General features: G+C 39.6%; 1 protein-coding gene across 1 annotated transcript; it reads right to left on the bottom strand.

The window, feature by feature from the left end:
- Positions 1-2590: 2590 nt before the first annotated feature.
- On the bottom strand, positions 2591-6619 carry LOC138667799 (proline-rich protein 2-like). Its single transcript, XM_069755891.1, has 4 exons — positions 6495-6619; positions 5212-5573; positions 4313-4481; positions 2591-2849 (listed from the first exon to the last, which is right to left on the bottom strand). The coding sequence occupies exons 1-3, from the start codon at positions 6556-6558 to the stop codon at positions 4314-4316; spliced, it is 594 nt and encodes a 197-aa protein (XP_069611992.1). The 5' UTR covers positions 6559-6619; the 3' UTR covers positions 2591-2849; position 4313.
- Positions 6620-15225: the final 8606 nt, after the last annotated feature.

The raw sequence follows: 15225 nt of genomic DNA on the forward strand, positions 1-15225 counted from the left end.
TTTGGCCATTTGTCTGAGGATGGAAAGCCGAGGAAATAGACAAATCAATGCCCATCCTAGCACAAAAGGCTCGCCAAAACCTCGAAACAAACTGGGAACCTTTTATGGGTACAGGACTATGGGATGGAGGATGCCTTGGTTGCCATGGCGACATTATGTCTTAATAGGTTGCAATAGTGCCGGATATGTCTTAATGATGCCATGGTGATGATGATGTCATATTAGGTTGTAATGGTGACAATTATGTCATAATTTGTATATGGGCATGGAACTATGGGATAGAGGATATGTATGATGGGAATATGGGCTCGGGACTATGGGATGGAGGGTATGTATGATATGATGGGTATATGGACACGGGACTATGGGATGGAGGATGTGTGATGGTATATGGGCATGGGTCTATGGGATGGAAGATATGTACGATGGGTATATGGGCATGGGACTATGGGATGGAGAATGTGTATGATGGAAATTTGGGCACTGGACTATGGGATGGAGGATATGTATGATAGGTATATGGGCACGGGACTATGGGATGGAGGATAATCATTATAATTTGTTATAACTAGCCACAGTTAGTTACTATGTAATGTACTTATCTAGATGTTTGGTGAGTGCCTTGATCCCCCAGGTACTTCACATCTATCTATATATATAAAAATGAATGGATGTGTGTGTGTCGACGACGACGTCATAAAGGTTGCCATGGCAATGAGCTTACATGCCTTGATAGTTTAAATGCATGACAGACACCATCAGTCCTGGTGCAGGAAATGACACCCGGCCATAACTATTCAGTTAATTAAACATATTGCAGGAACGGATTGCAAAGAGACACCAACATGTTATACATTGGACTCCATTATTTAACTCAATAGCTTTGATAGGGGCACATCTGCATCACTGTTTTTAGTGGATTAAAATACAAGCTCCTGAAATAGTTACATAGTATGGTTGAAAAAAGTCACATGTTCATCAAGTTCAAGTTACAGGTGGGAAAGGATAAAGACAATGGGTGCAGGTATATCCTTAATAGATGATCCTGTCTGACCTAGAGAGAAAAGTTTTCCCTTTTGATCTGAGTTGGGTCCAGTGTGACAATCACTTTTGAAGGCCTCTTTATGATGTGTCCTACATTATTGGCTAACATAATTATCCAGCTACAAACCAAATTTTTTTTTACTCTTTACAGATCAAGCAAAACCATGACTCCATTCAATATCTGAGTAGATAAAATCTTATGTAGCTCTTACCACCTGATTATGCAGCCAACACTCCAACACTTTAGTGATGTTGGGGGTGTCTATAGATTACCCATAAAATGACATTTTCTGTATTACCCTTCTTTGTCATTCCAACCACAAGGTTTCAACTTTTTCACATGCTTCTCCCCCATTGTCTCTGTCCTACTCACTTCTATATCACTCCTAACATACTGCATATTGGAGGGTTTGTGTGAATATGAATCTGGATGAATTTTTTTTAAATCACTGTGAGCCTGATACACATGGTAGGCTTTCATGGATAGAGGTAGGCTTTGTAATAATCAGTGAACTGCGTAAACACGCATGAAGGCATGTGGAGTTGTATGCTTTTGGTTTATCTTACTCATTTACAAATTTATTTTCACTTTGAAATTTTATTCATTTTACTGTAGATCCAAAAATCATCCCTAGCAACTACCTGGCAGTATGCTCTATCTATGTCACTAAAAAAAAAAGAAATTATTCAAATTACACAAATTGTTTATTTGGTAACGAGCGTTGCTTAGGTGACAGATAAAAAAAAACTTTAACCCCAAAACAAAATAATGCCATCTTTTTCTTTGTTCTTTGCCCAACAGGAATTAGAACATTACATGCTTAGAGATTTTATATGGCACTCTGCTCTTTGACTTTATATCAAAAATGAAAAAAAAATTGAATGATCCGGCTAAATTACGAATACTACATACGTACGCACACGTTCAGTTTTGCTGAAACTCGCAATCTGCCAAATTTTTCAATGAATCTTTATCATCCAGTTTTTTTTTTCATCCTAAAAGACAGGTACTGTAAAAATTGCTTCTTTATTTTTTTACTTCACAAATTTTATGTGTGAAAAAAAAAACATGTTTCCAGTTCTGTCAATCTATTTCTGAACACTGGAGAAAATGAGGAGAGCTTTAAATATTTTTTTTTCCATTGATGGAAATGCTGCTCTGAATGGAAAGAAGACAGAAATGTACACATGCAGAATAAAGGAAACACTTGTGCGCTCCTGTGCTGGACGTAAAAATGTAACTGAAAATTCCACAAAAACTTAATTGAATTCTGTGGAAGTTATGGAAATTGTAATTCCCACAGGCTTCAGTAAAGATAAATAAAGCTATTTTTAGTGGCAATCTATAGTTACACTGAACTAGGCCTGATAGTTCACTTTTATAAAGGGATTGCATAAATTCCAAAAACATGACTACTTTGTTCCAAAAACCGTTCCACACCTGCCCACAGTGTTTTTTGTGCTTTTGCAGCTCAACCTTTTCAATTCACTTCAATATTGAAATCACAAGATTTCTTTTAAGAAATAAAACTTCATGGAGACAGTATTTAATATCCATTCTTTATTTGCATGCCATGATAATGTTTACTATTACATTTAGGGTTTTGCATGCCAACTCCAGGACCGGAACTGACAGAAAAAAAATTCTATACTTGAAAGATTGACACCTTTTCTGTGTTTTAGAGACACTCTTATTTTAGCATGGAAATACTGATCAAATAATGATCACAAATACTGATGTCTGATTACAGTCTCATGGACATATTTTAAACTTTATAAACTTTGAAATAGTTCTTCTCAGCCTCCTGCAAAAAAAAATAAAAAATACAAAATATATAAAATGGTTAGAAAAGTCTGGACATCTAAAATATTACCAAACTAAATCACCTACAATTTAGAACATAGACTAGTCATCCTTTGATTACTCATATAATTCTCTCATTACACAAACTCATTCCTTTAGATTTAATATACTGTAATTGACTGCACTTTAGGATCTCTAGGAGTTTTGATCTTCAAGACTATATATTATATATATATATATAAGTAAATAAAAAAAGGAAAATAGCACAAAAATTAAAGAAAAATGGGCTTTAATGCCTGAACGGCATATATACATACAAACAGTATATATGCAATAATTAAATATATGTATATATATGTACCATTTTGAATACATACTCTGTATGACAGCATCAAATCTTTATTGCTTTTATGAGCAAAAATGTACTTCATGTTTCTTAATGTTTTTTTTTTAATTCTTTGTTGTGACTTTATTAAATTATCCTTAAATTATTTTTAAAAGTTTTATGTATTCTTTTAAACCTATACCTATTTGATGTTTACTATCATACGACATAATTTCATGCCTTTCCATAGCAACATGAACAGGCACGTGTTAAAGCACACCAAAAGTAAGCACTAACATGCCTTTAGAAGCATCGAATTGTCTCCAGAATGATTTCAGACAAGACTTGACGGTTTCACTGAAAATCGTTAAAAGGACACTGTCAGCACAGGATAACTGCTCAAACTGTTCAAGTCCCGCCGCTCAGTGATTCTTGGAGGAGCCAGTCATTTATACACGCCTTCCCACCTGCTTGTTTTCCCTCAATCTCCATCTCCCTCTTCTTTGGTTGAAAACGCCGGCTTTATAGAAACCAAGCAGGTGGGAGAATATATTTAAATGATTGGCTCCGCCATGAAGCACTCGGCACCTGTACTTGGATTGAACAGTCAAAACATGCTGACAGAGTCCCTTTAAAATGAACAAATATCACAAAAAAAGTTCCAAAAGGGAGTAACAAAAGAACCAGTACTCACTGATCTCTATAGGCCACTGTTTATTTAATAGCGATTATATGCCATCTTCCCATGTGACAGCTGCAACCAGTGATTGCAGCAGTCAAGCGGGCAGATGACACATAATTGCTGTAGGGATGTAAATACAAATCAGTGGGGATAACCAAAGTTTTTATCAGGTAAGCATTGATCCTTTCTTTTCTTAGCAAATCAAATGAGATTTTTTTTTGTAATGTTGGGATACTCCTCTAATTGCCAAGAACTTTCTCTCATCTACAAAGCTGCAGTGAGGAGGCAGCTTTGTACTACAGTCACTTTTCACTAATCAAATGGGCTCAGTGTCGGCATAATTACTCTGATTCATTAGTAAGTCAAAGTTTGGCAAATATCTCACACCCTTGATGCTCTATTATAACATTTAATAGGGAAATTTGAAACTCACAGAATAACAAGAGTCAAAACTTACTTTAGCCTTTGTGTCCTCCCGGCTTGCCTCCACCATGGTTAGCTGCGTGGGTTGGTCTGCTTGCCCCACTTTCATGTGTGTGAGCTGAGTGTGTATGATCTCCATGTGGAGCTCCAGTAGGGCGATTCTCATGACCTTTCAGATGTCTTTTGGGTCTAGGTTTAGGACCCTAAAATAGATGTTAGCACAGATAAATAAATATATATGGCACATCATGTATGTGCAGAACTACAGGTGGCCAAAAATATATTCGAGTGAAATTGAATCCTACTGAAATATTTAAATAATCCATATTCGTGTAAATGTTAAACTGCAGTGGGCCAGAAGCTGCAAACATAACAAAAATTGTATAGTATGCATAACACTCCCTTCTCCAGCCTTCCACTCTTCACCACCACACATCCGGTCTTCATCACATCTTCTTATCACCACTTTAAGGTCTATTCACACTAGGTTGGGACTTCTAGCTCTGATGAAGCCCAAAAGTTCTGGCCTAGCGCAATGAGAAGATTCAGCGCTCGTGGCAATGACAAGGAGATGCTGTGGGACTGGGCACGTGACAGTCAGGAGCGTATGAGCCAAGAGGTGAGCAGTATGTTGAGCATAAGTATTAAGGAACCGTAAGAAGTTTGTGGAGAATAATACATTTGTGGAGAAAGTAATAAGCTTGCAGCCTAATACTGTTTTATCATCCAAATTGGTAATTTATATTTTTATGTAGCAATTAGAACAAATGTTCTGTAAGTGTAAGCATATCTAATTACAATTATACATGAATGACAATCTCCTTCTAAGCTGTAATGAATTGATTTTCACTCAAATGTTCCAAAAATAGGTGCAATCAGAACACAGAATAATATGAATCATAGACATTATAGATCAAATAGTGTACTACTTACCTGTTCAGGTTTGGCTTGTGATATAGGTTCAGCTGGTGGCTTGCCGGAGGGTGGTGGACCTCCTGCAGGTTTAGAACCATTGCTTTGTGGAGGATTGCCAGTCTTGGGTGGTGCTGAATGAAATGCATCTGGAACTTGTCTACGGTACCTTGGCTGACCATTGAAACCTTCTGGATGAGGTGGTCTGGAAGAGTTATCATGTGGGGGAAGTCCTGTTACATTGTGATGGTCATGGTCAAATTGTTGGTCACTACCAGTGGGTGGTGGACCTGAAGGTTTAGGACCAAGTGGACCCCCAGGACCTTTAGGACCTCCAGGACCTCCAGGGCCTCCAGGGCCTCCAGGACCTCCAGGGCGAATGTCTATTACAAAGAACAATATTAACAAACTCAATAAACAATATGGGGTTACATGGAATTGCAACAACTCTGTAATATAGAGTCCTATGATATATTTTTCCAAAGTATGGCACTTTTTTAATTTAATGCAAAGCCAGACGGTCATAGAGCATGGCTCCATATCCTTCAGTGGTTGTATGGGTGCTGTGGTATAGCTCTGTATATTATTAACCTCATTATTAAATTCTGCATAGATAATACCATCATACTGTAATTAATTTTCAAGTCAATGCAAAACTATGTATAACGCTTCCTAAAAAACTTTATTTCATTAGCCATAGCATATTTAAATCTGGTCAGTACTGGTCAGTAGTGATGAGCGAGCATGCTCGGGTGTTCTCCGATTATATTGGGCGTGCTCGTAGATTATGTTTGAGTCCCCGCAGCTGCATGATTTGCTGCTGTTAGACAGCCTGAATGTATGTGCGGATTCCCTAACAAACAGGCAATCTGTGCATGCGTTCAGGTTGTCTAACAGCCGCAAATCATGCAGCTGCTGGGACACAAACATAATCTACGAGCATGCCCAAGATACTCTGATAACACCCGAGCATGCTCGGAAATCTCGAGTAACGAGCACACTTGCTCATCACTAGTGGTCAGTTTTAGATCTTTTAAATATGGCTATTTTGCTTCTCGGTTTTGTTGACATGCCATAAGATTCCGTATATGATACTTCTAGATGCGAATAAATTCTCATCTACAATACGGCACCAAACAGAGTCTGTACAAAAAAACATAGCTGCAATGCAACTTTATACTAGAAAGCCATATGGTCTCTGTGTACATGCCTACAGACATACTCCTCATGAAAATAATTTGATGGAAAACAGATCAACCTATAGAAGAACATCCATTCATACACTCAAGTGAAAATATTCTCACCAGGTTTGCCAGCTGGACCAGCGAGTGCATGAGCCACCAGGGCTAGGAAAATGAGGTACTTCATGGCAGCAGAAAGCTTCTCAGTGCACTTCGCCGAGAAGAGAGGACCAAGAGTCGCTTGGGATGACAACAGACTCTCGCCCTGTATTTAAGGTCCTTTTGCTGCTCCTCCCTTTGTAAATAGGGTTTTCTGATTTGTAGACAGTCACGAGCAGGTAGGCGAGGAGAGCATGAGTCTGCAAAAATCATTTTGCTGAAAAGAACAAATGCTCTCAGGAGAAGGATGACGTGAGTGTATACATGATATTGTTCATGGATTTCCACAGAAACAACATTACTATAGTCAGATATGTCAATACTGCTTTGATATTGCAGAGTATTGAATTGTAAGTTCATGGAAATCAGGATTATGCAGTGGTTTTATTTTCTAGTAATTTATAACCACACTCCACAGGCAGTCATCATGTAAAACTTCTTTACTATATCACTTTTGGATGGTTTCTTCTAAGTTTTGTTATTTTTTATGAGTTTCAGTACTGCATATTTCATTTTTTTTCACACTGTCTATAAAGTGTCCAGTATGTAGAGTGATTATATTGAATAGTCCTAATTTAATTTTTTCATGTAAAGCATGGTATACATCCCATGTGGAAATGGACACGTGAGCGGACTTGGGTGGAGACTGCTTACGATACGTGTCTAGTATGTACTCTGCATATATTCAACAGTTTTGATTTCATTTTTGCATATACAGCGTGGTATATATTCCCAGTGGAAGTGGACACATGAACACACTGGGAAAGTGACTATGTATGGAGTGGACTGAGAACATGGATATTTAACCAGTTTAAGATGAGGTCATTTACTTCCATTCCTGACATTTTCGGGGGGTTTTTTGTACATGCGATTTAACATTTTTTCTAATTCGAATATTCAAGTAATATTTATGTCATTTTTTTGGTGTTACCTGGGGCTTCTAAGTAACGTCATTTTCATATTCTCTCTTGTTTTGTTTTTGCTGATATCAGAAAATATCTGAAAAATAAAAATTATGGAAATAGGTGTCCGTTTTTCTTATTTGTTTATTTTTTGTATGATGACATTGGAATTATTAAAATACATGAAACACATAAAATACATGAAAAAAATGTGTTCCCCATTCTGTTTTCTTTTTATTACAAGAGTTTGGCTAGATATAGTAATTTGGATTCAAAGTGGCGTTTTTAATAATTTTTTTTAATTAAGTTATTACCTTGTAATATTGTGCCCCCCCATAAGATCATAAAGGACCTGGGGGGAAGGCGGAGGAATTTAAATCTTAAAACTTTTTTATTTTCATACTGTGTCCCTTGTAATTGGGGCTGGAACATTATCCCCAATTACAAGGGCAAACCAGTTTCCTGTCTGAATAATGGAGCTGTCTGGGTCTCCTGTCTGCAGCTCCTGTTCCCTCTCTATATACAGAGATTGCAAGACTCCTGTATATGGAGGAGGTAGTGCCGACAGCGCTTCCTATTACTGTGTATATGGCTCTTGTTTAGTGCTGTATATGCAGTGTTTGAGAAGGCACAAACGGTAATAAACCGTCTCTGCCTTCTCTATGGGGACTATCTATCTATCTATCTATCTATCTATCTATCTATCTATCTAATATATATCATCTATCTAATATCTATCTATCTATCTATCTATCTAATATCTATCTATCTATCTATCATCTATCTATCATATATCTATCTATTATCTATCTAATATATATCTATCTATCTAATATCAATCTATCAATCTATCTATCTATCTATCTATCTATCTATCTATCTTTCTAATAGCTATCTATCTATCTAATATCTATCAATCTATCTATCTATCTATCTAATATCTATCTAACTATATATCTATCTATCTATCTATCTATCATATATCTATCTATTATCTATCTAATATATATCTATCTATCTAATATCTATCTATCAATCTATCTATCTAATATCTATCTATCTATCTATCTATCTATCTATCTATCTATCTCTAATAGCTATCTATCTATCTAATATCTATCAATCTAATATCTATTATCTATCTATCTATCTATCTAATATCTATCTAACTATATATCTATCTATCTATCTATCATATATCTATCTATTATCTATCTAATATATATCTATCTATCTAATATCTATCTATCAATCTATCTATCTAATATCTATCTATCTATCTATCTTTCTAATAGCTATCTATCTATCTAATATCTATCAATCTAATATCTATTATCTATCTATCTATCTATCTATCATATATATATATATATCTATCTTTCTAATATCTATCATCTATCTATCTATCTATCATATATATCTATCTATCTATCTTTCTAATATCTATCTATCTATCTAATATCTATCTATCTATCTATCTATCTAATATCTATCTATCTATCTATCTATCTATCTATCTATCTATCTAATATCTATCTGTCTATCTATTATCTATTTAATATCTATCTATCTATCTATCTATCTATCTAATAGCTTGAGAAAGGTCCACACCTTGGACTGAAACGTCGCACATGGGCCAATAAAATACTCTTATTTTTTCTACTGGAGTGCTGCCTTCATCTTTCTGGACAATAGCATGAGGTTTGGTATATACCTGGAAGGATTTTTTGCACCCTCTGTCTTCTTTTGGTGCTGCTTTTTGTTTTCTTTTTCTATCTAATATCTATCTATTTATCTATCTATCTATCTATGTATCTATCTATCTATCTATCTATCTATCTATCTATCTATCTATCTATCTATCTATCTATCTATCTATCTATGTATCTATCTATCTATCTATCTAATATCATCTTTTTCTATGTTTCTGCCACAAAAGCAGAGTAACAACCATGTGACACAGAATGCAAAGCATTTGCTGTTATAAGTCTGTGCAGAAGCCTTCAAACATTTCAAATTCCAAGTCATTTCCATGGCAAATATATTAAAATGCGTATTTGGTTTTCCAGGAAATCTTGGCCAGGAGCTACTGCTCTTTGCTTTAATTTAATGTTCACTTTTTAATGTTATATATTTTATGCTTTAGTTATTCTTAGATTACTGTATTAGAATTCTACAGCAATTAGAACATAATAATATAGTGTAAATATTCTTCTCTACATTCACTCATATTGTTAAAAAAAAGCAAATATTTTGGAAGTATATAACCAGGAAAGCTTAACTGTGATCTTCTGCATTATAACTATGTGACAGGCTCTCTGTCACTGTGCAGTCATCATCATTATCCTTGAGATCAGTTTCTGTCCCCCACTTTGTCCCCGTGGAGAACTTCAGAGGTGCATTCAGTACATCATACAGGAACTTCCATTAACTGAGGTGGTGACCCCGTTCAGTGAACATAAAGTCAGCAAGTAATTACTTGACTTAACTTGAAGAGAAGTATCATATCCATAGATTTCCAGATATAAAGGGACTACTAAATAAGGTAATCCTGGCTGAATACTCTATGGTGAGGGGCTAGTGACAGAATGATTTAATAAAAAACAAGATACATTATATCCCATGCATCAACAAACAGCAGCTGCCATTAGGGAGCCTAAGAACATACTGTGCATATACTGTATGTAACAATTAACACAATATGCAATAATCTTCTAGGCGCTCTCTAGCGGCACCTGCTGGCAGCCAAACTTATCATTTCAAGGTCAGGTGCAGGCAATCGTGTATTCTCTCATTCAAGACAATCAGGTCAATTACGCAAATCAAACTCTGATCAGTGTGATTCAATTATCTTGGATGAGGGGAAAATGGCAAAATAATTTCTTCATCTTCTCCATTCTGCCAGTCTGCGGAAATCAGACTGCACTCAGATGTCATACAAATGCAGTCCGATGGTTTCCTTGGACTCATTGACTTGCACGGCTGAGTGTAATCCGAATATCGGATGCAAATCATGCATGCTGGGATTTTTTCCAGACCTGCTCAGTTCAAGGAAACAATCGATCATGTGCACGGCTCCATATACTAACATTCGTCAGGGTGCGAGTCAATGTTTTGCTGCATTGCACTTAGACTAATAATATAGGTAAGGATCTGACTGTTGAGACCCCCAACAATTGCCACACGAGTTTCCTGCACCTTCTTTTTGAATGTAGGGTGGTTGTTCATACACACAGCCACTTCATTGAAAGTTGAAGAGACTGGACGTAAGCTGAATCTAGAGCTTGGCTCTCGCTCAGTGCCCTATGAAGAACATATGATTTGAAAACGACATAGTGTGAAGATCTTCTGATGCACATTCTTCGATGTAATGGTCACAGTGGGCTATGATTTACTATATGGGGTGTCTGCTCTACGTTTTTTGTTAGCCCCTGCCCTTTAAGCCCATCATATTTTACAAACCACTGGGTCAAGTCTGGTCAAGCTTAAATTGTTTCAGATAAGAGAGCAATGTTAAAAAGAGACTTGTCTTGTTTCCCATTGGAATTTTGCTCTACGCTTTATGTTCACACCAGGACTTGGATTGTGCTAGCTTATTTTTGCTATGGACATTTTGCTTCAGTTCTTCTCTCCTGTCTGGTTCTTGTCCTCACTGCCTTGTTCCAGTCCATCATGAGATATCTTAGTCTGCTACCCCCTGTCCTTATCCTTTGCCCTTATAGTCCCTGCCCTTCCTTTCCTGACTGTACTTTGCTGTATATTTGCTGGTAGATGGCAAACATCCAATGGAAGGCTCACAGCCTAATGTAAAGATAGGTAAACTTTGTCAAATATTCTGACTATCGTAACCCAATACTGAATGTTTAAGACCTTAATTGGCCAATATTATAAAGATAAACTGTTTATAAACCCAATTAAGGCATATAAACCCAACAGAGGGGTAAACCACTTTGCTCTTATTCTCCTTACGAGCCAAAATGGAGAGGCAATTTCTCTGAATAAGGCCGGGGTCACACTTGCGAGAGCAATGAGAGAAACTCTCATCAATACCTAACACTGTTGCTGGCACTCAGGAATGGAGCGATCAGCTGCATAGAGATACATGCAGCTGCACACTCCAGTCCCGAGTGTTAGGTGACGAGTTCCCGCTGCTGTACAGGGTGAATCTCAAACGATGTCTACTGCGGTCTCCCATTCTCCTCCAGCCGCAGTGGAACCTGCTCAGCAGAGATGTAGATCCTAGTGTCTGGCTCAAGCTGATACTGAGCACTTGGTTACTGCTGCCTTTCCAGCCAGCACTGATCAGCAGAGAGCTGCGTTTCTGGGACTAAGACCAGATTTTCCCATACTGAGCATGCCCATGGGACAATTGGAGATTGGGGGTCACATGCTCAGGTCCTGTTGCAGCTCCTATCGGACCATCTGGAAGGTCCTGGAGCGCTACTTCTATGAAAGGTTTGCATGGCCTCTCGGCCATGTGCTAGTATAAGATAACGTGTGTGTAGATGGATGTAGGTCAATGGATGAAAGCTCCTTAATCATTCCCATTCCTTATGTTGATGACTGCTCACGAATGGTGGAAGCTACCTGCCCACTTTGCACACGTTTCAGCATCTAATCGCAGTGCCCGCTTGTGCGGCACCATGTGCAATCTGCGCTTTCCTGACAGCCGGTCAGTGTAGGGTTGGAACTCCCGCTTGGACTCAGCATCTGACTCAGGGCGTCCTCAGGCCCAGGTTCAAAAGCCACCGAGGGTCAGAGCGAGTCCAACCACCAGTTTACTGGGGGTGATTCATAGGGATCCCACTAGTGTCTTTCAGCTGCACCCTGTGACTGCTAACAGGGCACAGCGTATATATGGCGACTCTGTGAAGCAACAGAGTTCGCTTCTATTCACACTGGGTGAGGTCTAACCCACGTGTGAGCAAGTGTCCATCCGCCATTACTCAGCAGCAGGTGTCATCTCTGAACGGTGGATCCCGGACTGTGAACGCACCTCATATTCTTTAATATTATTAATATTATTATTTGGTGCGTTCCGCCAGTCCTAACGCCGAGTGCCGGCAGCAGTGCCGGGTATTGAAGCGAGAGACTCGCGCAAGTTTCTTGCATTGCCCTCGCAAGTGTGACCCCGGCCTAACCAACATATACTAGAATGCTAAAAATGTCTAGTTGCCTTTGGCTTTTCGCTTAAATAAAAACATTTGTCTGGAGTACGAGTAACAAATACCCTTTAAAAAGAGTTGTTTTTTTTTTGTGTGTGGTAAACCCCAATAAACAAGTATAAAATAGAGGCTGGATTTATGTAACATGAATATTGAAATATGGATAACAGTTTTGCAATTGCTGCAGACTAGAGTTGAGCGACCTTGACCTTTTTAGAGTCGAGCCGGGTTTCGCGAAACCCGACTATCTCAAAAGTCGGGTCGAGTGAAATCGGCCGATTATGACGTAAAGTCGGGATCGACCGAAACACGAAACCCAATGCAAGTCAATGGGGCAGCATAGTCGGCAGTGAGTGGGGGCCAGGAAAACACCTAGAGTGCCCATTTTAATGTCAAAACCATCCATTCTTCTTAATGAAGCTTGTCAAGCGTAATTTACCTTATAATAATTGGAAGGCATTTGAAATTGGGGGTCATTTGGCTAAAGTTGTGGTGGGTAGGGCGGGTTCAAGTAATTAGTGGGCCCAGGAAATCTGGACCACGTCACGGCAGTGGAGCAGGGAGAGGTAAGTATTTCAACTTTGCAAGTGCTGTGAACCTGAGCAAGCAGGGGGGGCCCACTCGTTGGCATTGGCACTGGCACAGGGCCCCTCAAAGTACAGCGGTGTGTTTGCACGGCGGGGGCGCCTCCCACCGGCAGAAACACTTTTGCGTACCATGAGAGGCCCTGTGCCAGTGACGTCGCCAACTAGTATTCCTCCCCCCACCTGATGAAGGAACCTGCACTTTCATCTGCACCTTCCTGTTTGTCCCCGTGTAAGGTGGTATGGTATGCGGGAAGGGGGACCTGACTTTCAGCAGGGTCACAATCTTGCAGTGTAGCGTGCACGGGAAATGTTGCGTTATGGGTCAATGTACCAGCAGACTCATCTATCACTGGCTGGGCAATGGGCAGGATGAGGAGGAAACACAGATATAGGCCCAAAGAATAAAGTGGGCTAAATGCAGTTCAAAATTGGTAACACAGGACTAATCAGGGGGCATTGCAGTGGAGGACAACTGGAATGAGAGGCTGACACAGAGAGTAGGCCCAAATCAGTAAGTAGTCGAAATGCAGTTCAAAATTGGCAACAGTAGTAAACAGGCGGCACAGCTTTGTTCAGTGGAGGAGAACAGCAAGGAGTGGCAGACACCGATAGTAGGCCCCAACCCAACTAGTAGGCCAAATGCAGTCTAACATTAACAACTACTTAACGAGCGCCTGAAAACGGAATTTCAGGACAGGAAACCAGGAGAACAGCAAGGAGCGGCAGACACCGATAGTAGGCCCCAAACCAACTAGTACGCCAAATGCAGTTGTTCCGTTTAACCACAATTTAATGAGAGCCTGAAGATAGAAGTTCAGGAAAGGCAACCTGGAGAACACCTTGGAGTGGAACACACCATCTCTCTACACCCCATACCCAATTTGTAGGTCTAATGCAGCATAGTTTCCAACAACTACTAAACGAGAGCATGATGATCGAAGCATTGGCGAGGAAACCTGGGGAACACCTTGGAGTGGAACACACCATCTCTCTACACCCCATACCCAATTTGTAGGCCTAATGCAGCGTAGTTTCCAACAACTACTAAACGAGAGCATGATGATTGAAGCATTGGCGAGGAAACCTGGGGAACACCTTGGAGTGGAACACACCATCTCTCTACAGTGGAACACACCATCTCTCTACACCCCATACCCAATTTGTAGGCCTAATGCAGCGTAGTTTCCAACAACTACTAAACGAGAGCCGGAAGATCGAAGCAATGGAGAGGAAACCTGGGAAACACCTTGGAGTGTAACACACCATCTCTCTACACCCCATACCCAATTTGTAGGCCTAATGCAGCGTAGTTTCCAACAACTACTAAACGAGAGCCGGAAGATCGAAGCAATGGAGAGGAAACCTGGGGAACACCTTGGAGTGTAACACACCATCTCTCTACACCCCATACCCAATTTGTAGGCCTAATGCAGCGTAGTTTCCAACAACTACTAAACGAGAGCCGGAAGATCGAAGCATTGGCGAGGAAACCTGGGGAACACCTTGGAGTGGAACACACCATCTCTCTACAGTGGAACACACCATCTCTCTACACCCCATACCCAATTTGTAGGCCTAATGCAGCGTAGTTTCCAACAACTACTAAACGAGAGCCGGAAGATCGAAGCTCAGGAAAGGCAACCTGGAGAACACCTTGGAGTGGAACACACCATCTCTCTACACCCCATACCCAATTTGTAGGCCTAATGCAGCGTAGTTTCCAACAACTACTAAACGAGAGCATGATGATCGAAGCATTGGCGAGGAAACCTGGGGAACACCTTGGAGTGGAACACACCATCTCTCTACAGTGGAACACACCATCTCTCTACACCCCATACCCAATTTGTAGGCCTAATGCAGTGTAGTTTCCAACAACTACTAAACGAGAGCCGGAACATCGAAGCTCAGGAAAGGCAACCTGGGGAACACCTTGGAGTGTAACAAACCCTCTCTCTACACCACGGAAGGGCTGATTCTTAGAAAGGAAGGCTGTCGGAAAGAAGCAGGGCGCGTCCGAGGGTGATTATATTCTTATTAG

Source organism: Ranitomeya imitator, chromosome 2 (genome assembly GCF_032444005.1).
Source record: "Ranitomeya imitator isolate aRanImi1 chromosome 2, aRanImi1.pri, whole genome shotgun sequence".
Taxonomy (NCBI): Eukaryota; Metazoa; Chordata; class Amphibia; order Anura; family Dendrobatidae; genus Ranitomeya; species Ranitomeya imitator.

Excerpts from the sequence above, each read along its gene's own strand:
- LOC138667799 (XM_069755891.1), bottom strand. The coding sequence starts at position 6,558 with ATGAAGTACCTCATTTTCCTAGCCCTGGTGGCTCATGCACTCGCTGGT. Across the intron at positions 5,574-6,494 it reads TGGTCCAGCTGGCAAACCTG|ACATTCGCCCTGGAGGTCCT; the intron begins GTGAGAATATTT and ends TCTTTGTAATAG. Across the intron at positions 4,482-5,211 it reads CACAAGCCAAACCTGAACAG|GGTCCTAAACCTAGACCCAA; the intron begins GTAAGTAGTACA and ends CATCTATTTTAG.